The following is a 24,667-nucleotide window of genomic DNA, read 5'->3' on the forward strand; positions in this document are numbered from 1 at the left end:
GTCAACCTTTGAGATCTCTGCGTATATCAAGATTGTGTTATTACAGAACATTAGGATGTGTGGTTTTTTGTACCTGTGATTGGTGAGGCTCCAGAGATTGTGGACAGGCTATCTCCAACTTTGAGATCAGCAGCTCGCTTGTAAATTGTCTCTCCTTTCGTATTAACTGGGACAAAATGACCGGCTGTAAGCTCCAAGGTGTTGGCTTTGGTCTTGACTTGCACGAATTCAGAAACAACATCTAGATCCTTGTGACCAAATGCGTAGATATCCGAAAATGAGTTATTTCCAACAGCAACCTGTAGAAACTTATTAATCATATGAAGCAAAGTGGATTACTAGCTAGGATCTTGCCTTATCTCCAATCTTAAGTTCCTTCATGGTCTTCATTTCCCCACTGTACATTGAACCAAGATAGATATTGCATGTACTTAGCACGGTGTAATTTGTAGAGGATAACTTTATTACCTGGAAAGCAATCACTACATATTCCATTGTTACATGTGAGTGCAACTAGCCCCTGAGCTGTGCAATCAGCACTAGTGTTGCACTTCACTATATTAATAGCAAACACGGTGGAAAACAATCCAAGAAGAGAGATCACAGCAAACACAGCAGCTGGAGAAGCCATTGACTTTCAAGTATACTTAACGAAACACTAAAATCATTGGCCATGCACTGCTTAAATAGGATGAACTTAAACGCAATTACACCCAAGTTCAACAATGAAAAACATAATGGTGAGTAAAAATTCATTGAAAGCATACAAAGTAAATTATAGGTTTTTTACTATGATAGAAATCACAACATTTAGAGAGAATTTTAGTCCTCGGTAGCCCTTCTAGAAGAGAAATGCTTGACGAACTTCACTGGTTCCCTCTACCACCCCTGCCTCTGCCGCCCTTGTTAGTTTTCGGTGCTCGGACAACCCGGTTCCTCAGTGTTTCTGGGGACGAAGGAGACGCAGCACTCCGCTTTCTCTCCTTAGCTCTTTCCCGGGCCCTCTCGTTCAAGTTTATAGTGGTGCTTGTCACTGCTGGTGCTGGTGGTGTTCCTCCTCCTGTTGGTGGTGTTGTTACTCCTCCTGTTACTGCTCCTGGATTTGGCCTTTCAGCTTCAGCCATCCCGGCAGCCTCTCCTTGCTCGAAAGAAGTCTCGGCCGCCATCTCGGTGGAAGTCGTCTCCTGCGGGGTGTCACCTGCGTCTTTGCCAAGCTCTTCCTGCTCTTTGACGTCTTCCATCTCAAACTCTCCTTCTGTTCCAGCCTCCTCCACAGTTCCAAGTGAAATCTCGCCGTCTTCCACGTCTAGACTCATCCCGTTGTCGGTCTCGTTAGTCGTCGCTTCTCCTACCTCTGTTGCCTCCTTTTGCTCCGGTTCCACGTCCACTTGGAACTCGAACATTACAGGCGACTTCGGCTCAGAGATCTCAATGACTGGCTCGTCCGCTGTCCCGGAAGAACTTCCCTGCGCTAGCTGCGGCTCTGGCGACTTCTCCTTGAGCTTGCTGCCACTTCCATCAAAGTCATCTAGCAAAGACTCCGGACGAGAGAAACGGACCCGCCTCTGAGGAGCGGCAATGTCTGCGGCAAGATCAGCGCCCTCCAGCGACGGTAACTCCTGCTGCTCTTCATCAAGTTCCTGGAGCTTTGGTTCCTCCACTGCAGTCGTAGTAGCAGCGTCCACTTCTGGCTCTGTGGCTGGCTCGTCGTTCCTGGCCTTCTTTAAAGGTGGCAAGACTTCGCTTCTAGAGTCTTGCTGCTGTATGGTCTCGGTGTCCAAGCTCTCTGACGACGTTCTCTTGTGACCAGCAGGCACCGCAATCTCCATAGGTATTGCCACTAGTGCGTTCATGTCATTCTCGACCACCGCGTCAGGAACTCGAGCAGTCTCGCCCTCGGCCTCGGAAGTCCCTTCGCCAGCCGCGTCCAACGAGGATTCCACAGCTTCCGCTCCAGACTCGGATTGGCTGGAAGTCTCCATCCTAGGCCGGATTATACGCCTCCCAGAGCGACGAGTTTGGGTTTGGAATTTCTGGAACACACAGACGCAATTGAGAATGCCTTCCTTCAACTTAAAAATAATGTGTACCTCTTTCTCGATGATACTGGCGCGAAGCGCTTGCATTGCCCTCAACTTATCATCCAGAATAGGTGCTGATGGCGGCCGTTGTACAGCTCTTGGGAACGGAACCGACGGCCTCACTATGCTTAGATGCATGGGAACTGGAGGAGTCGGAGTCGGAGTTGGAGCCGGAGCTGGAGCCGAAGCCGGAGCTAGCACAGCCGGAGGAGGCACGTTGACAACTGGTGGTGTTGTAGAAGTTTCGTGCTCAGGGGCTGCGACAACTGGTGCTGGAGTAAGCTCGGCAGCCATATCATTCAGCTGTTCAACTGTCGCAGAAAAAGTTTTAGAGCTCGCCTCCGCGTTTATGATGGTGGTGCTAGTCTCAGCTCCTTGGATTTGCTGCAACTGTACCACGGCATTCACGAGACCTGGATAAGTAAGAAAAATTACCTGTCGTAGTTGCTCGTTTTCTTGTTTCACTGCCTGCAGGTCTTCGAGAAATCGTTGTTTTTCCTGAAAACCACTATGAGCGTTCAGCTGTGGAGAAAAGCAGCTTACCGTGGTTGCTTTTTGCAGCAGCTCCATCAAAGCCGTCCTGTCTTTATCGATTTTAGATTTCGATTTATCCCTTTCTTTCTCCAAGGTTTTCTCGAGCGTCTAGACAAGAAAAATGTTAAAACACAACAGTAGGAAAAGGAAAGTAACCCACTTGAATTCTTGAGTCTTTCTCGATCGCCTCTCGTTGAGCTAGCTCGTAACGTGCAACGTTTTCTCTTTGAGCTTGTTCTAACCGCAATGCAGACTCCCTTTGGCATGCCTCGAGTGCTTCTTGATGCACCGGCAACTTGCCGGACTTGAGTTCTTCAATTTCTTTTTGCATCACTTCTCTGTCCTTCTCATATTTCCGCTGTTTCATCAAGACTTGGGTTAAAGAAATCAGGCAAGGTGAGCCTCACCTTTGTTTGGGTCAAGATCTTCCTGTTTCTCTCGACTTCGGCTCTCAGAGACGCCTGAAGAAACATATCAGTTAACGCCAACCACATGACTTTCAAATCACTCACCTCTAATTTTACAGCATCTTGAAACCTTCGCTCTAATTCTGCTTGAGTCTCGGTTCTTAGAGCAAGCTCCTGTTCATACTTTGCGATGGTTTCGCGCCACATCGACGTCTCTGAGCCAATTCGTTCCTGCTTTTGACCATGTAAAGCCAGTTTGATGTAAAGTACGAAGTTATACCTGTGTCTGTACCAGCAAAGCCTTCACTCTTTCATAATCATCGACATCTAGAGACTTGTACTTCTCCAACATCTGTACCCCCACATCAATCGTAGTTTAAAAAAAGCGCAAGTACTAACCTGAGTACATCTTTGTTCCCAGCGACGAGTTTCGGCTTTTGAGACTTCCACTTCTTGTGCACGGGCGTGAAGTTCGAGTTGCAATTCCGTTACAGTTCTTTTAAGGGATTCATTCTCCTCTTCAAGTTTTTGAAACCTCCCTTGCAATTCCTGAAAATACAGAAGTAAAAAAGGAGCCTGCAACATTGATAGCTCTACCTTATTCTCATCAAGGACTCTCTTAATTTCCTCCTGAAGCTGCCCATTGTTGCCGCGCAAGATATTCGTCTCCATAACCTGTGAACTAACGTTTAGTGTAGCAAGCGTAGCTTGAGCCAATACCTGTGCCTGAAGCGCCCGAAATTCCTCATCAGTATACACACTAGCACGAAGATTTTCATGATGTTGACGTAGTTTCGTTTGAGCTTCTTCCGCAGAACGGGATGCTGCCTCAAACTAAAATAAATAATAGTGAATTACCAAGAAGGAAAGTATGACAGCAATACCTGTTTACATAGACGAACTCGTTCTTGTTTAAGTAAAGAAATCTCCGTATCCGCCTGCAAAACAGATCACAATAAAATATATAGAAGTCACGACCGCGAACGCTTACCGCTTCTTTTGCTCTTCGCAAATACTGCACTACACGCTGCAGCTCGGGCTCCTCATGATTTTCGTCACCCACATCAGCACTCGTCGAGGCCCTGCGGTCCTTCTCGGCTGAGGTTATATGCTTCGCTTCCAAGCGATCCAAAAGAAAACGATTCTGCAAAACGAAGTTGTTAAGACGCAAAACTACTTTTCGGGGTTTATACCTGTTCATCGAGCTCCTGCAAACGTTTTTCCATATCAGCTTTATGCGCCTCTAGCGAAGCCTTCTCCATGAAGAAAGTTACTTTCACAGATTCCTGTATAGTAGAAAGATGAGCGGTTTCTGGCCATAACTCTTGCGTAGCCTACCAGTTCTGCTTCTGCTCTTTCGGCCTTTTCACAATACTTGTTCTCCTGCTGTTCGAGGTTCGCTAGTTTCTCATTCACCGCACTCAGCTCGCGAATAGTATCCGCTTGCAACAAAACCTGCACAAGGACTATATTGGAAACAAATAGCTGCGACTGATATTTAACCTGTCTTTCGTAATTATTCTGGGCTTCCCGCCATCGTTGATGCTCTTTTCTTAGATCCTCTTTCAAAACTTTAATTCGCTCTTCCGCTTGCTGTATCGCGCCTCTGAACGCCATCAACCGTCACAAAACCAGTTACGAAAAGCGAGACACCTACTCTTTTAGCGCCTCCGCGTTCTTTAGAGAAGCCACTTCTTTCAAAGCGTTTCGAAGTTCCGCTTCTCTATTAGCATTAAGCTGCCCATCTTCTCTTTCCTTTTCCAGGGAATGCGACTCCACCTCAGAAAGATGCTTCTGCAGTATCTTCAATTCTGAGTCCACAATGTCCTTTGATTTCGTGGCCTGCAAAACCACAATTAGCTGCATAAATCACAAGAATAAGTGCTCACCTCCTCTTTGAACTTCGAATGTGCCTCCTCCATCTTCTTTAACGCCTCTTCATTAGCTTGCGCAATATTTTTATACTAACAAGAGATACACCAGTAATTTAAAGAATTCAAACAACTTGTATGAGATCAAACCTGCTCAACGTGGGTTCTTGAGGCAAGTAACTCCTCCCTAAGCGTTTCTAGTTCTTCACGAGTATGTTGAAGGGTGGCCAGTACCTGAACACGTGAAATGTTAGAAAAATAAACAACAGAGAGAAAGAGAGAAAGCCTTACGTTGTTCTCCATATCTTCCGATCCAGAAATTTGCTTTCCACCGGCAACGACAGCCATAATCTAAGAATAATATTTCCTGGTGAGTAACAGACAAGAGAGCATCTCTATACCTTCTCATCTGCCCTTCTGAGGTTGGCCTCAAGTTCCAGACTGCGAACCTGGGAATAAAAGAAAACTCAGAGCAAGAGATGAAGAATAGCTAACCAACCTCGGCAACCTTCGCACGTGTTTCTGATGCTGACAACGCTGCAAGTGCTTCTTTGAGTTCTAGACCCAATGCCTCTCTGCGCTCCATGGCCTTGTCCCGTTCAGAGGTAATGCTACGTGCATAATTACGCTCAAGTTCTAGTTTATGCTTCGCATCGACCCATTCCCTCTGGAATTATATGTTAGTTGAAGCACAAATAACGGAAGTACACGCCTGCATTCGATTCACGTCATCCTCCAGTTTTTTCTTTTCCGCTGTCCAGGCTCCCTAGAAATAGATAAATGATCAGTTTTAACACAAAACTAACACGAGGAGGTACCTCGCGAACTTCATTTGTAGTTTCAATGGTATCTAGTGTTGCCTGAAAGTTATAAAGACTGTAAGAACATGTCCAGGACGCAAACCATGTAAACCTGCAAACGATGTACTCGATCAGACAACTGCGATACTTCCTGAGAAGCCCGTTTTTCGGCAGATTCCAGCAGAGCTTTCTCGCGCTCAAGAACAGAAACCTGAAATAGAAATGCACAGTACAGGGACAGCAGCCTGAATTTCTATTACCTCTATCGAGAGTCTTCTTGCTTCATCTTCGGCTCTTTTGACGTTTTGAGTGCTTTCTCTGAGCCTACGCTGGTAATCAGTTACAGATTGTGAAAGCTCCACGTTTCTCTCGAGTATTGAGTTCGTTTGTAATCGCTGTAATTCGCATTGTCTATGACAGCAACACACGATATCACTGTCTTACCTGACTTTCAGACTCTCGCGTCATCGACGCCAGCTTTTCCTTTGCAAAGGTTGCCTCCGCCTCGAATCGAGCGCATTCAACACGAGCCGAAGTAAGACTATGCCTGTGGAAAAAAGATGAGAATGATCCCACGACAATAGTCACCTGACCTGGTTTGGCTCAACTCCCCTTCGACTGTTTTCATCTGCTCCAGAGCAGCATTGAGCTGCCTACGACATTCATCCTATAAGAGAAGGAGTGCTCGTAAATTAACGAACCATTTGAAAGAAAACATCGAATTACATGTGACGTTTCCATTAGGCTCCTTACATCCCGTCCATCACCATCTTAAACAAGGAACGAGAAACATAAGAACAAAACTACAGAAAAGAAAACGAACCTAAAGAACGTGCTCCAGGTGTTACTGCGAATGTAGAACGAATCCCTCGCTCCTCTTCATAGAGTCTTTTATACATCCCAACCTGGGTAGAAAATCTGTATAGACCTCTCGAGACAAAAAGCACAAACTTACAGTTCCCTGAAGCGATTCAATAATTTGAGCCTGCTCCTCAGCCCTTTTCAGCACAATGGCTACTTTCTCAGATGCTTCGTCTATTCGACCTTTGAGGCGAGACTCAAATTCTTCCTAAAACGAAACCATCAGCAAACCACATCTTGAGCTCTAGTCATTTACTCTTAGTTCTTGCTCCTTCTTTTCATTTTGTTCCGCCAGAACACGTGCAAGGGCACGAAGCTTGGTGTTGTGCTCCACCAAGCCATGGATATCCTTGAACGTCAACTGTAGGAAAAAAGAATCCTACTATGCAATAAACGTACAAATAAGAATGTGTTACCAGTTTATCCGATATAACAGCATCCGAAGAACTTTTATCCGGTACAAGAGCACCCGCCGTTGAAGCCTCGTCCATATTTGAATCATCACCTCCAACTCCAAAACGTTTCTGGATATCTAGACACTCCTTAAGAAGAACCGCAACCTGAATGAATCCAACGAAAGTATTAAATACAATATTTTCCTTCTGACAGCGAAGACGGACCTGAGACTGAAGATCAGAAACGTCTTTTGTGGCGCCCTTCAAGTCTCGTTCTTTCCTCCGCAGCTCAGCCTATAAAAAAAATATTAGTTCAAGTACCACGGAAGAAAGCCAGCCACGGACTTTCAACTCCCTGACGGAATTTTCCAAAGCCGCTTGGTCGGACATAGACAATTTCAGTTTCTCCTCCATAATTCCGTATGCATCAAGCATTCTGGTATACTCCGCTGCATAATTGCATATATAATAACCCAATAAAAATGGTCAAACTTGTAAAACAAACCTCTTTCTCCAAGAATCAATGCAGCTTTCTCCTCAATCTCATGAAGAACCTTCACAGATATAAAGTTATAGCTCAACCTACAGGGCACTAGAAAATTACCCGATCCAATAAAGCTTGGCAACGGTTTCTTTCATGTCGTTCGTGTCGCCAGGCGTCTGTAGCTTCCTGATATTTGCTGTAAACAGTCCCAAGCTATTCCGGGATACTTACAGTTAGATACTTCAAGGGATGGAGATTAGGAACATACCGTCCATCCATCCCGGAGAAGTGTGGCCGCAAGAGCCGTTCCAGACACTCCATGAAACTCGGACGAATCATTGTGATGCCTAACAATTAGCAAGTTAGTTTACAACACGGTGTAAATTTTTAATAAACATCATACGTACCGTAAGAGAAGCTGGCCGGCATCCGCATCCAGGTCCAGAAAACCTTTATCAATACTTTTTACTTGCTGTAATTCAAGTATCCTCTTTTCAAAGTTTTCTTTCGCAGTGGATAGTTCCTGTCAAAGTTTGGATGGCTGAATAGTCAACGCAAAGGATGCATTCAAACCTTTTCAGAAGCCTCTCGAGCAGTCACCTCCTTTTGAATTTGCTCTTCAAGCTCCTCTTTAGTTTGATTCAAATGCGCCTGTAATAAAGCATATGATAAAAGGCAAAATAAAATTACAAGTACCTCCAACGCTTTAATAACTCCTTCAAAATCGTTTGCTTTCTTAGACCACTCCTCGGAACTTTGTTTATAAAGTTCGGCCAGCTTTGATGCCTGTTAGATAGGAAATTCTGTCAGTAGAAAAGCAAAACAAGAAAATACGGATCTTACAGTGGTAACTTCAATTGATAAATGTTCTTCTTTAACAGCAGCATCCTCTTTGACAAATCGCAATTCCTGACATTGCAGGTCATTATACAACGATCTTACATCAGATAACTTACTTCAATTAATCCATGTTTTTCCGTTTCCAGATCTTTCACACGAGCTTGACTTCGTACCAGAGCGTCTTCTTTCTCCTTGGCAGCCCTTTCAAACTACAATATCCAAGTCATCAATCCAACAGCCAGCAGCAAGGAAGTCTACCTCCATATTCTTGGCTTGCAACTCAGCCTCCGATTGTGCATTTCGGTTTCGCTCTTCCAGCAAGTTGGCAGACCTCGTTGTGAGCTCTTCAGCAAGCCAGGAATTATGCTCAGCAAAAATATCCTTTTCCTGCTCAAGAAACAAAGATGAAAAGAAAAAGAAAGGCTTAGCAATCTAAACATTTTGATAGTTTACCTGTGTTACTCGAGCTTCTTGTGCCCGTGATCGGGTGAGCTCGGCCATAAGTTCGTGAACTCTGCTCTCTAGCCCACTCTTCTCTTGGGTGAGAGCAAGCTAACAGGACGGAAAAAAAAAGTATGTTAACGTCACCTAAGAGGGAGAGACTTACCACTTTCTCAAGCAATTGATTTGAGGATTCGTTCTTCTCATCCAACTCCAAGTTCTTCTTCTCGACAACGTCCAGTATTGTTTTCCGCGACTTGTGAAGCTCACTAATCTCCAACTTCCTAGTCTCGAGATCGCTGTCTCGTTTCATCTACGAGCAGCAACGATCGATCACGAAAATGCCAATGGAAAAAAATCCACTCACCAGCTCGAGCTCCAACTGATGCACTCTCGCCTGGGCTGCAGCATGCTCGGACGATTTATTCTCCAGCGCCAGGCGGAGCTGCGCCTTCTCGCTCTCCAGCCTAGCCACCTGATCCATAAGCGCCACATACTTCTGCTCCACCAGCGCGCACGTCTGCTCGGCATTGATTCTGGCCGCGTCCGCCCGAGCCTTCTCTGTCTCAAGCTGGACCTGCTGATTGCGGAAGACATCGTCCGCCTTGCGGCACAGCGCCGCTACATCGCCTCCGAGCTGCTCCAGCTCCTCGTCGGTGATGAAGAGCGGCATTGCTTGCGCGCTCCCCCTACAAAGAACCCTAGTAGTAGAACCCTAAAACCTCATGAAAGAGTCACTGATTAAGGCCTACACTTCTGGTTTAAGACCTTTTACCCACAAAAACTTAACCTATTTCACTCATCATACATTATCGAAGGGTGAGATACAAAAGCTTTGAGATGCAGCAAAGTTAAGGTCGAAGAGAGCTTTCCTGTGATGAGTGGTGGCTTTTCTCTTCTTGTGTTTGATCCTCAGGTAGTTCACGCTGATTTATTCTATCTTTAGAAATTTGTCAAGGTCATTGTTCCTTCAGACGGAAAAACACATGGATATCCAGGTGAATGTTTACATAGTGGTGTGACATAGTTTATATGATTTTTGGTTTGCTTAAGCAAAATCAGGATAATAATGGATATATTTAGAATATATTTGGATATTCTAAGATATTCTACTAAGAATCCTATCCTTTACACCCTAAACCTAAAGAAGCAATCACTTAATTGTAAAGCCCTTTCTTTCTGTTATTATCCTAACCTGATGCCTAACAATCCTCCCCTTGTCAAAGAATGATTGTCCGCAATCATACTTAGGCCATCCTCTAGTCATGGTCCTTCTCTTAAGGGTCTACTAAACTTTGGTTCTACCATGTTAAATATTCCTTCAGAATATTCTTACCCTACTTGTTAGCCATGAGAATTGAACTAGGATCTACCATCTAACGATTGTTACTTATTTAGATTAATTTTGTATTTATAATTTATAATGTTACTATTCTACCATTTAATCAATAAGATTAATCTTGATTTATAAATTATAAATATGTTTATAATTATTTGATAAATTGGATTATTCAATGACACTACTATTAAGCAAACCAAACATTATTATATGCAATGTGCAGCAAATTATTAATAATATTGTTCTAGAGCGGTGACACTTTTGTCAAGGGGCTGACTGCATTTACATATAAGTGACATGTTTTTGTTGTTGTCTTGTGTGTGTGTGTGTTCTTATTGTTTCTACTTGTTTCTGTGCTGAAAGCTTGTCTTCAAGAGAATTGGATGGATAAGTCTTGTGACTATAGCAAGGCTTGAACCAAAAAACCTCATCCAATAGAACATCAATGCCTAAACTTATGAGTTGCGTGTTTAAAAGATTAGTTAGAAGCATGTTTGTAATTTATAAACACAAGATTAATCTTATTGCATATCAATCATTAGATGATAGAATAAAAAAGAATATATTAGAAAGGGTTTTAAAAAGTTTATAAATTATAATCCTGTTTATAAATTTATAAATATAAGATTAATCTAAATGAATAACAAATGTTAGATGGTAGAATATCCTAAAATATTCAAGCATATTTTAAGTATATTCACTACCGTACATAAGCAAACCAAAAAGAATATTAGTCATTAGTACAAATTAAAACTTCAATATTTATATATCTATTATAATAAGGAGAGAGTGCTAAACTTTTTGGGCCGCTAGATCCAACCAATCGCAATCGTCCAATGGGGTTCTTTAACCAGTTCTTAATGAATAATCATGTTAATATTTGCTCTTAGCCAATGGGAGGCAGCCAAGTTGTGTGGGGCGAGAGAAGAGGGTGCTATGACACAGACACATGCAAATGTGTTGACCGTGACTATGCTTGTCACTTGTCGAGCAAATTGGTTGTATCAACACTGCTAGAATGAGCCACCTCCTGGTATTATTTGTGTCAAGATCTAATCGATTTATCCACGCTTTCTTCTAATGTCTTTCATTTTACTTTTTTTTATTTTTTCTCAAATGTTTTAACTCTTGGCATCTTTTGTTGCGAATATGACTTCCGGTATCAAAAGTTACCTATTGGCTAGTCCTTTTGGATATTTTTTCCTTATTGCCACGACGGTAGGAAGTTAATATTGTTGAACCCTTTATCATTCCCTTTTGTGCTTGTGAAGTTAATTGGGCATTTCAAGTGTACTTAAACTGGATGAGCATAAAGATGGAATTTCTACATATTATTAGCTAAATATATTTAGCCTGGTAAGGAGTTAGATATTAACTCTTGATACTAAGGGAGGCTTGGGATGAAAGCCCAAAGCATGTGTTCCTCAGGGTGGGGTGGGGGGGGTGGGGGGAGGGGGTTCTAAATGTATAGTAGGGATAGTGTGTAGGTCCGGTATGGCTGACCAACTTAAAGCATAATCTAGCTCCCATTTGCTTGCCTATCCTTGTTCTGTGTCCGGCTTGAGTTTAAGCCCAAGCTCCATACCATGCTAGTTGGTAAAGTACCCATATCTTCGCGTTAGGCCACCAGTATGCTAAAATAGCGCTAGACTCTGTTTAGCTCAATTTTGTTGTAAACGATTAAAGTTTCTATTCTACTTTAGTCACTTAATCACACCTCCAACCATTTGGAGGAATCTCACTCACAACCTCCATAAGTTCTATTTCGGACTTGGGGACTTGCTAGCCCCAAGAATGGCATCCATGCCACTCAACCGTTGCACTTAGCCCAAGTGCTCCACGTGTTTGGTCCCATGACCGACACCCCAAGGTACCACCGACATATTAGCCCGTTACGCTAAGGCCGTGCCCCTTTACCTTGGTCACACCGGTGGTCTAACATCACCTACATCACAATCCTATCTCTCAAAGATTGGGCCATTCATCCATGAGTGATCATCTCAGATTCACTCCTTAGCATCCTTAGGATGCCTACAAGCATGGGGAATAACCTTCCTCAATATCCCCTTTCCAGTCCTCACCAAAACCCTTTCTATCCATGGCTGTGTTCGCTATTACTACCACTAGATCAAGGCCCATAGACCCAGCCACTAAGTCTCACAGTCCTTTGGGACTTCCTCCTCCCACGACTGTATCCTTGGTCTCTACACCAAAAGACTGCTCCTCTTCCTTTTCCTAGTCTGGAACTTTGGGACAACATTTCGGAACACCATGGTCTTACGCAAGCCTCATGGGTACTTTTCCTGCCTTTCGCCTTTGGGTGCTCTAGCCATGGGCTTAGAGCGAGGTTCCATTGAGCCACGCCAGGTATCTAAGTAGGTAGTGCCACCCACACTTGGACTGGGAGCATCGACCATTCAATCTCCTGGGGGAATTAAAGTCGGCTCTTGAATACTTCACCAAGCTACCCCGTTTGTCGGTCCGTATTCACTCTAGCCTTGGACTTCCCAGTGGTTATCCCCTCACCCAACACCTGAGTATAGCCTTCCTGGGCCAAACTGGCTCCACTGGGGTCCTCCCCCTACTATACTTTTGGAGCTCACCAAACCCCTAGGGTCTAGGAGACAAACGCTTTGGGCTTTCACCCTCTCAGACTCGAACTCGGACTCAGACTTGGACTCGGACTCAGGCTTGGGCTTGGTCTCGGCCTCGGCCTCGGTCTTGATCTCGGTCTCAGTCTCGATCTCGCTCTCAGTCTCGACTTTGGACTCCATCTCGGGTCCTTCTCAGACTCCATCTCGGATTCCATCTCGGGTCCATCTCGGACTCTATCTCGGGTCCATGTTGAACTCCATCTCGGGTCCATCTCGGACTCCATCTCGGACTCTATCTCGGGTCCATGTTGAACTCCATCTCGGGTCCATCTCGGACTCCATCTCGGACTCTATCTCGGGTCCATGTTGAACTCCATCTCGGGTCCATCTCGGACTCCATCTCGGACTCCATCTCGGGTCCATCTGGGGTCCATCTCGGACTCCATCTGGGGTCTATCTTGGGTTCATCTCGGACTCCATCTCGGACTCCATCTCAGGTCCATCTTGAGTCCATCTCGAACTGCATCTCAGACTCCATCTCAAGTCCATCTTAGACTCCTCCACATGTCATGTGTTGGTCCTCTTGTGTCCCTTTTCTAGAGACTCACTTATGGCTCACTTCATGCTCATTTCTTGAGCACTCCGTTGGGAGTTCCACTCCCGCTCTCAACCTTTCAAGTCGGAGCTTTTAGTCCAAACGTGTTATGCTCGTTTGGCTTTCGTTTTGGCACCATATGGCACCCTTTCGGCTCCACTTTGAGGCTTAGGGATTTGTGTCTCACATTTGCATGCTGGTCTTGGCATTAAGATGTTAAATGCTCGAGGACTATTCCAAGTTGCTCCATGCTTCTGTCCCTTTGCTCCTTAGGTTGTATGCTTGGGAGTTGCTCCATGGTTTAGTTCCATTGCTCCTTGGCTCTATATTTGGGAGTTTGGCTCCGTTTCTTCATTCAGTGGCCTAAGGCCCTAGAACTCGAGTTCCACACCACTATCCTTTGGACACATGGCATATAACATATGGCATATGGAGGGTTTAGGTTCCGCTTCATGGTTTATCCTATGGTAAATCACCATAGGATAAAGGGTAAAAACCATATGATCTACATTTGGTATAAGAGGATGAGTCTTAGTGAGTATTATATAATAAGATTGGGCAACTAGTTTTATTGCATACACAAAGATGAAAATGATGATCCGAGTGGGTACACATTTGGGTGCAATGGCTTCGCAATTGTTCCTTGAGTATAAATTTGGTTACCTTGTTGTACCATATTATACGAGCTTGCTTTTGGGCTCATAGGATGGACTGAGTTATTCCATTTGCACAAATTTGCGCTTAGGCTCGTGAGTGAGGCACATTAGCAACTCAAGGTTACACTTTGAGTTGGTAGGATTAATGTTAGCCTATCAGTGGTTCCATGAGTTATTCTATATATTATGGGTAAAAGTAAACCTCCTTGGGATTGCTATGAGTGGCAAATAGGCTAGTCTATAGCTATTTAGCATGGCACTAGTGAATCCTTCCTAAGCATAATTATAAGTGAATCAATCAAGACTGTGGGGATTAGTCTATTAGTTCAAGTAGTCATTGTCATGCTCTCTCATAAACTTTTCTTAGATTGGACTGAAAGCAGTGCGAAAGCAAGCTTGAGGTTTGATCAAAGTAAAGACCAAAAAGAGAGTCGTCAGGGACGAAGGATCAAACACATAAATCATCTTCTCTTCTTAGAGAGATGATTTGCAATGAAGTGTGACTCATTACCCGTGTTCACATTATGCAATCAAGAGTCCCTATTTTGATGCATGTTGGAAATGATGGTTTTGTAAGTGGTGAGTTGTGGGATGGATAGTGGTAGAGTGCTAAACCATTTTGTCTAAGTTTGCTATTTGAAGGCTTTGGTTACAATACTCAATTCTTTTCTGGGGAACCTTGCTATTGCTCCTTGAGTAGTTTGGTGTTGGATTAATTTTGAATTTAGTCAGAAAGAGAGTGGATAAACTTGTCCATGTTGTGAACAAAAGTTAGTGGTGTTGGGTGTCGTAAATCTCTAACGATGAAGTGTGGCATTTATGTTGCATTTTATAATATCGAGTTGGCACTTGATATTCATATAACCTTTGTAGTAGTGATATGGGCATTGCTCATGGTGTTGCTCAATTGATGATCAAGTCATTGTGATTTTATATATTATATCCATGTGATAATGAGTAATGTGTTGACAGTTGTTTGGTTAAATGATGATCAACCCCAAAGTGGTTCATGGTGAAACTAGTTTACTTGCACATAGTAGCATTGAAGTAGCTTTGATTGGATTCTCAATGATGATCCATTATGCTAAATTTTGAGTTAGTACCTTGTTTCCTGAGAGTTTACCTATTGAAGTGTTGGAAAAGGGTTGTAGCATTCATTTGCTATAGATTGTTGATTTATCCATTAGCACTTGGAGTAAATTGTTGAATAGAGAAAATGTGTAGTTAAGGCATTGACATCGCTAGCACTTGTGTTAGTGGAAGTAGCATTGTTTCGAGTAATGAGGACTTTTCCTTAGAACTTAATTTTCTATATCATTTTTCTAGTTAGTGTTTTGGCTTCACATTGGATTTTAAAGGTGGTTAAAGAAGAGTGTTAGTGCAATATAGATATCTAAAGATATGGTTTTCATGATTAAGTTTTGGATGTTCATTTTGCATTTTACATATATCAATGTTGGATGTTGAAAAAATGGGGAAAGATGTTCAATGCTTAGACATATTGTTAGGTTATGAAAATTTGTGTTGAAGTGAACCTATATGAAGTTGTTGGTAAGAAGAAGTTAGTTGAGTCTTGAAAGTTTGCATTTTTGGATTGAGAGCCATTCTTTCTCTAGGATGGAAAAATTTCCACAAATTTTCTTAGGCTTTTCCGATGGCTAAATTGTTGATTATTTTGCTTGAAAACCATTTCGTTTTCATAAGCCAATACAAACTAGTGAAGATGTTGGAGTTGTCTTTGGTTAGCTTAAACCTTAATAAGTAGTTTGTATGATGCGACCCGAAAGGGATGCTAACTCTTAGAGTTAAGGCAATTGAGTTGGATAGAGTTTGGAGTTGGTGTAGAAAAGTGGCTATTGCATTTTTTTAGAAAGGTGACCCTTGTGCCTTTTTTCTGTAGCATTATGCTTGATGGCAGATTGCACCTTGCATTTCATTAAACTCTATGAAAGTAGTGAGCTTTCACTAATCTTGACTTGGTCTTGGTAGCCTTGTGCTTTAGCGAAGGATGGTGATGTCCAATTTAATTGTTTAAAATTGAGATGTTGGTACCTGTACTATAGCTTTGTCTATAAGAAAGTTGTATATCAATATGAGTCCATCTCTTGGTCTTCACTTTAGTTTCAACTAAGTGTTGATCAATCAAAGCTAGCCTTTTTAAGGCATGCTTAGAGCTATTGGCTAGACGTATTAGTGAGCTTATTGCAATTGAGTTGGATTCGAATGATCATTTAGTTTGTGCTTGTTTATGAACTTTTATCTTGTACTTGGGGTATTACATTCATATTAGACAAGTATATAACTCGATTGTCGTGAATGCGACTTCGGGTATCGAAAGTTACCTATCGGCCAGTCCTTACAGACACTCTTTCCTTACTACCATAACGGCAAGAGGTCGATATTGCTGGACTTATTATCAGTCTCTGCCTCAGCTAGTTGAGAAACTGGTCATCACATATGCACTTAGACCAGAAGGGCACTAAGGAAGGAAATCCTATGTTGTCATTTAGTCAAATATACTTGGCATGGTGACGAGAAACTCATGTTGTTGACTTGCACTTGCTAGTGTTGGGAACTCTTGTAATATTGAGCTTGGTCCCTCAATATTGCTAGATGATAGCTTACCGTGTCTGCCAAACACTCTCGCCATCATGCTCTTTGTGTTAGTCTCATTTCGGTCCCAAATGCTATTTATGGAAAGTGTCTAGATTTGCTCATTTGGCATATCTATGGAATGTAGAGATTGGCATGAACACAATGGTATTTGTCCCGTGTCCAAATTCGCAATCTAGCGTCATTCCATATTTAGTAAGTTTCAAGCTTGTCCCAAAGACTAACTCCTGATACTAAGGGAAGTTTGGGGTGAAAGCCCAAAGCGTGTGTCCTCGGGGGGGGGGGGGGGGGGGGGGGGGGGCTATGGGGTTCTCCAAATGTATAGCAAGGATAGTGGGTAGGTCAGGTATGGCCGACCAACCTGAGGCATAGTATAGCTCTTGCTTGTGCGCCTGTCCTTGTTCTGCATCTGGCTTGGGTCTAAGCCCAAGCTCCACACCATGCTAGTTGGTGGAGTACCCATGTCCTCACGTTAGGCCACCGGTATACTGAAATAGTGCTAGATTTCGTTTGGCTTCGTTTTATATGCTAGTCCTGGCATTGGGATGTTGGATACTTTAGCACTATTCCAAGTCGTTCCGTGCCTCTATCCCTTCGCTCCTTGGGCTGTACGCTCGGGAGTTGCTCTATGGTTCAATTCTGTCACTCCTTGGCTCCATGCTTAGGAATTTGGCACCATTCCTTCGTTTAGTGGCCTAAGACCCTTAAACTCGAGTTCCACACCATTGTCCTTTAGACACATGGTATGTGACATGTGGCATCTGTCACGTGGCATAAAGAGGGTTAGGTTCCACTTCGTGGTTATCCTATGGTAAATCACCATAAAATAAAGGGTCAAAACCACGTGCGTTACACGATGACATGAATTTAGTGTTTGGGTCTTATGAAGTCAAGTTGATGAGTGATTGTTGGTTGCTCTGTAACTAGTGATTGCTTATAGACTTCGTCGAGGACTGTTTGACACTTGCTTCACTTGATGATGATTTAACAATGATGGGCTTGCTTTACCAGATGGTGTTATGGAGGTGTAAGTAACTAAATTTTCCATTCTACTTTAGTCACTTAACCACACCTCTGACCACTTGGAGGAGTCTCATTCACAACCTCCATAAGTCCAATTCAGGACTTGGGACTTGCTAGCCCCGAGAATGGCATCCATGCCACTTAACATTTGCACTTGGTCCAAGTGCTCCACGTGTCCGATCCCATGACCGACACTCAAAGGTACCACCGACATGGCAGCTTGTTACGCTAAGGCCATGCCCAATCACCTTTGCCACACTGGTAGTCCAATACCACTTGCATCACAGTCTTGGCTCTCCAAGACTAGGCAAACCATCCGTGAGTGGTCATCTCAGATCCACTCCTTAGCATCCTTAGGATGCCCATTGACAAGGGGAATAGCCTTCCCCAATATCCCTCTGTCAGTCCCCACTAAGTCCCTTTCTGCCCTTGGCCGTGTTTGCCAACACTGCCACTGGATCGAGGCCTACAGGCCTGACCACTAAGTCCCACGGTCCTCTAGGACTTCCTCACCACACGACTGCATCCTTGGTCACTGCCCCAGAGGACTACTCCTCTTCCTTTCCACAGTCTGGGCCTTTGGGACAACATTTCGGAACACCGTGGCCTTACGCGAGCCACCCGGGTACTCTCCCCGCCTTCCGCCCTTGGGTGCTCTAGCCATGGGCTTAGAGCGAGGTTCCATTGAGCCACGCCTGGTATCCAAGTAGGTAGTGCCACCCACACTTGGACTGGGAGCATCGGCCAGTCGATCTCCCGGGGGAACTAGAGCTGGCTCTTGAACACTTCACCAAGCTACCCCGCTTGTCGGTCCGTGTTCACTCTAGTCTTGGACTTCCCAGTGGGCAGCTCATCACCCAACACTGGGTCCGGCCTTCCTGGGCCAAACTGGCCTTTCCTGGCCAAACTGGCTCCACTACAGTCCTCCCCCTACTATACTTTTGGAGCTCACCAAACCCCCTAGGGTCTGGGAGACGAACGCTTTGGGCTTTCACCCTCTCAGACTCGAACTCGGACTCAGACTCGAACTCGGACTCGGAATCGGACTCGGACTCGGACTCGGACTCGGACTCGGGCTCGGTCTCAGCCTCGGCCTCGGTCTTGGTCTCAGTCCCGATCTCGGTCTCGGTCTCGGTCCCGGTCTTGGTCCCGGTCTCAGTCTCGACTTCGGACTCCATCTCAGGTCCCTCTCGGACTCCATCTCAGACTCCATCTCGGGTCCATCTCGGACTCCATCTCGGGTCCATCTCGGACTCCATCTCGGACTCCATCTCGGGTCCATCTCAGACTCCATCTCGGGTCCATCTTGGACTCCATCTCGGGTCCATCTCGGACTCCATCTCGGGTCCATCTCGGGTCCATCTTGGGTCCATCTCGGACTCCATCTCGGGTCCATCTCGGACTCCATCTCGGGTCCATCTCGGACTCCATCTCGGGTCCATCTCAGACTCCATCTCGGTCCATCTCGGACTCCATCTCGGACTCCATATCGGACTCCATCTCGGACTCCATCTCGGACTCCATATCGGACTCCACTTCGGGTCCATCTCGGACTCCATCTCGGACTCCATCTCGGACACTTCCGCGTGTCATGTGTTGGTCCTTTTTGGGTCCCTTTTTGGAGCCTTGCTTATTGCTCGCTTCGTGCTCGCTCCTTGAGCACTTTGTTGGGAGTTCCACTCCCGTTCTCGACCTTTCAAGTTGGAGCTTTTAGTCCAAACGTGTTACGCTCGTTTAGCTTTCGCTTCGGCCACTACCACGTGGCACCCTTCCGGCTCCACTTTGGGGCCTAGGGATTTTGTGTCTCACAACTCCACCACCCATAGACGAAGTTCGATGTCCTCATCGAACGGTAAACCCTTTCATAAAGTCACACCCGCATGTGTTACCATTTCTATCCTTGGCACCCAGCCAATATCTGTCTATGGTTTGACACCAAAGGCTCACCATGCCTTGTCCATCTTCTAAGGAGCATAGCCTCTCCAACTTAGAGGCTCATTTGACCACTTGTGGTGGTTCTCTCTTTTTATTGGTTTAGTTCTCACTAAACCTATTAGAGACACCTTCTCTAACTCGATCCCACTACTCGTTCTCAAGTGGTCTCACTTTCCATCGATATAACCCTTGCACTTTGGAACTTTTAATTCTGACTTCTCGAAGTCAATTTCCTAGGTGTCTCCGACACCTTGCATTGCACATATTGTGCAACTCCACTTCCTCATTCTAGGAAGTTCTCCACTTGAGGGCGCCATCATCCTCTGTTCGATTTCATGCCACCTTTGGCACTGGGTTCCAGTTATCATATTTTGTGCTAGGGCTGTCTACGGCTCTATCTTTTGGCTACTTTGCCGTTCCCTCACTTGGGGATTTTACTTCGCCAAATTGGAGCACTTAGGGATCCATCCTTGGAAGTCCACTTCCTTTCCAACAAGCCATTAGCATCAAATACATTAGTGTTCCTTGGCTAACTTTGCCATGTGGATCCCTTCCATTCAATTCCATGGCCCAAACTTGGCCACTAGTCTTTTGCTCCTATCCTTGATTGTTGCACCCAGCAACATAGGATCGCTACCTCCATTTTCGAGGTATCCTTTTGGTTCCATAGCAAAGACTCTCCTTTGCCAAGTCTAGAGGGTGTTCACCCCTAGTACGTCTCTTTAGCATTTTCTGCTGTGGGCTCTATCCACGGCCCAACTCTGTGACCCTCCCATGGGTCTTTTATAGAGACTATTTTCCTTGGACTCCCTATGTCATTGCATTGACATATCTCATTTCCCTAAGGTGTCCTTCTCACTTGGTCACCTTGACCAAGCCACACCATTATCAATAGTTCCAATCAACACTTTGTACTTGGAACTTTATCCCTTAACCTCACAAGGACCTTGTCCTTGCTTTTGGCCATAAGATCACCTAGTGATCTAACCTTGGCACTTTAACAGGTTTGCCAATAGGTACTAGGTCTTCTAGACCTTCAAGTTGTTGACCATGACCCCGGGGGCATCCCCCACACTTGGCAGTGCACCCAAGCCAGCCCTTCCGGCCAAGGGTCCATAGCAACTGAGATTAGGTGTCCCCATCTCACTCACCACGTCCTTGGTGCCACTTGCACCAAAGCGTTCAAGTTAGATATGCCGAGCTTTCACACTAAGCAATCTAACCGTGCATCACGACTCCGAGGCATCCCTCACTTGGCTGTGTGCCCAAACTAGTCTCCCCACTGAGAGTCCATGACCACCGAAATATGAGTGTCCTCATATTCAAAACCATCACCACGCCCTAGTGATTTGGGACTCGAACCCAAGCACTAGAGGGTCGGGACTCAAACCCAACCTCCGTATATGCATCTACGGACGGCATCTCACCAGATGCCTGGCGTGACTCCCCACGCCGGTGCACCAATTTATACTTAAAGCGCGCTACAGATCATAGCTTAGGAACCTGGTTCCTCCACACTGCCAAGTCCCCTCACTTGACAAGTCTGTGATCATGCATGGACTCCTCCATGCTTGGCCCCACGGCCCACCCTTTTTGAAGTTATCACCTTCAACTAGGGTATTTGTTCCCCTGACTTGCCAATCTCGCTTGGCAAGTCCTTCGACCACCGTCACATGGTTCATGCATAAGCGTGAAAGTCCTCAATCATTGACTTTCGTTCAAAGCCCTCTCTTTGAACACTCAGGAACTACTTCCCCAACCTTGATAGCCTCGCCTCATGGCAAGCTACAAGACTGCACTTCTACTACGCCACTCCGATTTCGCGCGTTCTATGAACCATTTACACTTGGCTTTCTAGGTATCTAGCTACCTAGAATTGTCTTTGGGAACTTTTCGAAGGAATTCTGTCCCTTCAGCTTGCTAAAGCCTCTCCTTTCGCAAGCTTTCCAATTGCCATATAGTCTAATATGGACAATCCCATGTTTTTAATTCTCCATGGCATCTTAGTCATTAGTAACAACATACTTGAGCACCCACTTGATTCTCCACTCCCAACTTGCATAACCACTCTTGGTCATGCCTGTCAATTCCCATGGTTCGGTTCTATCCCTTTACTACTTGCCTTTTGGCCTCACACATTTCCTTTGGTCATCCTCCTCCAAACTAGGAGGATAGCTTTGCACTTTCTACCATGCCTTGGCAAGTATTCATAGGGATGAACCTACCCAACAGCCTAGGGAGTGATTCTTCAATCCGGGTTTGCTCACCTCGTGACCCCACACACTGGGATTACCGTTGATACTTATGGGCTTTTATATGCCCATCACTAGCGTTGCCAAAATCCCTTTTTTTTTTTGGCTTTGTCCAATTTGGGCAGATGGACTTGTCTTGTCTCCGCAACTTTGGACATTTGGATAACACCCCCTATCCATCATTCGCTAGAGACTTTGTCCCTTGGGCATTATCCATTGCCCTTGCAACACTAAACACCACCTTTTAGTGTTCTAGAGTGTTTAGGTGTCCCAATGATGGTCTTTCTGACAATGAGCATTCCTTTTTCGACATTGACTTACTATATCGCAACATAAGCAAGTTATCCCTTATAAAGGTATATCTAACTCCCTTATCCCAATAAGAAGTCTTAGGTAGTTGCCTTCTACCAGTTTAACAAATTATTTTGCTTAGTTACCTCATAATTGTCAAGTCCTACAACTCATTGCTGGTGCTTCCACACCTCCATCATTATTTGGGTCACCACACTCTAACCGCATGCCTTCTAACTTAGGCTATACCATTCCCATTTCCATTGGGATTCCTTTGGATAGGGTTTTTATGAACCCGCCAACTTGACCTCAAGGCAGCATGCCTTGGCACCTTTGGTGTCTCCACACCCTCGGCTCCACGAGCCTACCTTTATGACACTCCTTACTTGTGTCTAGGTCTTTTTGCCAAGACCAATATGGTTGTCTCTTGTGCCAATTATCCATTAGCACCGCACCATAGAGTTTATGCACAACTTTGTGTCAAAGTTGTTTTCCTCCAGGAAACTCTTTCCCACGACTTTAGCATGGCACCTTCTGCCATCAATGAGATACCTACTATTCTCATACTTGGATCTTAAGATCCTACCCATCCTTCATGGGGAACCACACACCTCAGTCCAAATGTTTCCATCAATCCCTTTGGATTATTCTTTGACTCTATTGGAGTCATTTAACTTTTTGGACTTTGCTAATCCGATGACTGATGAGGTCCTACTTTTGAGGTGCTAGCTCACTAGAATACAACTCCTTGTATTCATGTCCTACTCACAAGGACCATCTTTGCAAGTGTTACTCTGACACTTGATTTGTTCTCTAGGGGCAACATTTTACCCCTTAGGACCACCTGTCCATGTGATGAGAATACCAACTCATCCACTTAGTACACCCCAAACTCCTTGGGTTGTTCCAGCATTTATTAGAGGTAGCCCCAGCTACCATTTCAAAGACTCGTGTCCTCATCCATACTTGACCTCTCACAGTCATCCATTCCGGTCTCACCTTCATAAGCACCAGCCTCAACTATGTGAGGATAGTCTTGTGACTCTTTTATTGTTTTCGGAGTCTCTATCTTCCCCGTGATCCCAACTATAGTTGTTTAAAGCTCTATTTCGTTAAAGTGGGATTTATTCAGTAAAATGGGACTAGGTACAAATTTTCAAGTATTTGAAAATGATCTGAAATTATATGTTTTTTGTCCAGGGGCTAGACATTTCTGGGGCATGGTGACTAGTGCGATGACTTTGTGTCCAGACTGAGTCCATTTGGTTGTATAATAAATCTCATTGTCAAGGTGAACAAGCCGAATCTGAAGCTAAAGAAGAGCGATGGCATGCGCGCACACACTATTTGTTAACACTTTGCAGAGACCTTAAGTGTTTTGCTAGGGACGCAATCATCATGTTTGCACCCCCGCCACCCCATAGAGGTACAAAGAAGTTCCCATAGTTCTGGGCACCATGCCCATGAGCGATTATGCCAAACAGAGACACATGCAGCTGCATGGATGAAGAGATTGCCTTGGGGGCAGGATTGAGTCGAGGTAAGCACATCTTTTTCTGGTCCATTTTGTCGTGGATGATGCAGAGGTAAGAGTCAGGTCTCTCCATGGAGAGAATCCTGTTATGATAATATGCAGTCCTGTAGCTTCTCTGCTCGATGTTGTGGTCGAGCCGCCTTCTAACCAACGTCTCTTGCTCTTGAGCGATGCAAGAATTCTTCGACAAAGCCATTTTGATAGCAGTGCACTCGTCACACTTTGAAAAGCTGGAGTACTTTCCTATACTCACATCCCTGAACCTGTTGCTCCACAATCTACTAAATCTAAATTGGCTCAGCTTTCTATAGCCATTACTCTGGAGTTTCCGATTCATATCTTCCAATATGGCCCCCTTGGTATACATGGAAGGGAGAACTCGTTGGGTGTCTCGTGTTCCATCTTCCAAGAGGTGGGTTTTATGTGGTTGCTGCTCGCTACATGTCTTGACAAACCTCTTGAAGATTGCCTCTCCATATACAACATGACCCTTGGTTTTGTGAGTACCGTCGTTCCCATGGACTGCCTGTTGAACCCTTTGTTCCTCGAACTCAGTTTTGATTCTGTAGAATGTGGTTCGAGGGACTCCATAAATGATTCTCCATGCCTTCATGCTGACCAAACCCCTCTGGAAGACCATGCCCCCCACCTGATGTTCTGAAGCATCAACAGATGACCGTAATGCTTCATACACAAAATTGCGAGCTGCCTTCCAGGACAATGTCTGTATCTTGCTCTCTCCTCTTCAATAGCATCCCAATCAGCATGTTGACAGCACCTCCTCTTGCAACAAGCAACTGTCGAGACCATTCGAACCTCCATCGCCATTTTTTGCCTTTTCGGTTCGTTGCTCAGATCCCTTTGGCTGTGCTTTAGGAAGGTGTACTTTCTTTTCCCATGAAGAGATGTTCTGTCATCAGTTGTAGTGGTGTTTGATTGTGAATCCTTCACATTCTCAAACACTAAGTGCCTCAATTTCCACCGCACAATGTTTCCAATAGTCAGATTGTTTTCTTCTATGTCAACAACCTCTAAAATCGCAACTCCAATATCATCCCAGCCCAATTCTTGATTAGCAACCGCATCTCTTGGATCGACAACTGTGGCTAAGCCCTCAGCTA

The 24,667-nt window shown here is 44.7% G+C and overlaps 1 protein-coding gene across 1 annotated transcript; it reads right to left on the minus strand.

The window, feature by feature from the left end:
* Positions 1-731: 731 nt before the first annotated feature.
* Positions 732-9,440, minus strand: LOC9633801 (nuclear-pore anchor). The gene is made up of 47 exons (XM_024684263.1): positions 9,082-9,440; positions 8,881-9,027; positions 8,727-8,825; positions 8,532-8,660; positions 8,390-8,482; positions 8,277-8,342; positions 8,130-8,219; positions 8,007-8,084; positions 7,841-7,956; positions 7,702-7,780; positions 7,554-7,646; positions 7,455-7,503; positions 7,295-7,398; positions 7,175-7,243; positions 6,971-7,114; positions 6,811-6,915; positions 6,649-6,762; positions 6,517-6,598; positions 6,420-6,463; positions 6,287-6,360; positions 6,138-6,240; positions 5,954-6,088; positions 5,806-5,904; positions 5,712-5,753; positions 5,606-5,659; positions 5,393-5,560; positions 5,295-5,342; positions 5,185-5,244; positions 5,044-5,127; positions 4,912-4,986; positions 4,680-4,864; positions 4,526-4,628; positions 4,361-4,477; positions 4,216-4,308; positions 4,014-4,166; positions 3,907-3,960; positions 3,743-3,856; positions 3,620-3,697; positions 3,422-3,571; positions 3,303-3,374; positions 3,128-3,253; positions 3,023-3,076; positions 2,776-2,973; positions 2,625-2,723; positions 2,517-2,579; positions 2,091-2,471; positions 732-2,033 (listed from the first exon to the last, which is right to left on the minus strand). The coding sequence occupies exons 1-47, from the start codon at positions 9,385-9,387 to the stop codon at positions 867-869; spliced, it is 6,156 nt and encodes a 2,051-aa protein (XP_024540031.1). The 5' UTR covers positions 9,388-9,440; the 3' UTR covers positions 732-866.
* Between the last annotated feature and the right edge of the window lie 15,227 nt (positions 9,441-24,667).

This window comes from Selaginella moellendorffii, unplaced genomic scaffold (assembly GCF_000143415.4).
Source record: "Selaginella moellendorffii unplaced genomic scaffold, v1.0 SELMOscaffold_40, whole genome shotgun sequence".
Taxonomy (NCBI): Eukaryota; Viridiplantae; Streptophyta; class Lycopodiopsida; order Selaginellales; family Selaginellaceae; genus Selaginella; species Selaginella moellendorffii.

Excerpts from the sequence above, each read along its gene's own strand:
- LOC9633801 (XM_024684263.1), bottom strand. The coding sequence starts at position 9,387 with ATGCCGCTCTTCATCACCGACGAGGAGCTGGAGCAGCTCGGAGGCGAT. Across the intron at positions 6,089-6,137 it reads CGCGAGAGTCTGAAAGTCAG|CGATTACAAACGAACTCAAT; the intron begins GTAAGACAGTGA and ends TGCGAATTACAG. Across the intron at positions 3,375-3,421 it reads GGGAACAAAGATGTACTCAG|ATGTTGGAGAAGTACAAGTC; the intron begins GTTAGTACTTGC and ends GTGGGGGTACAG.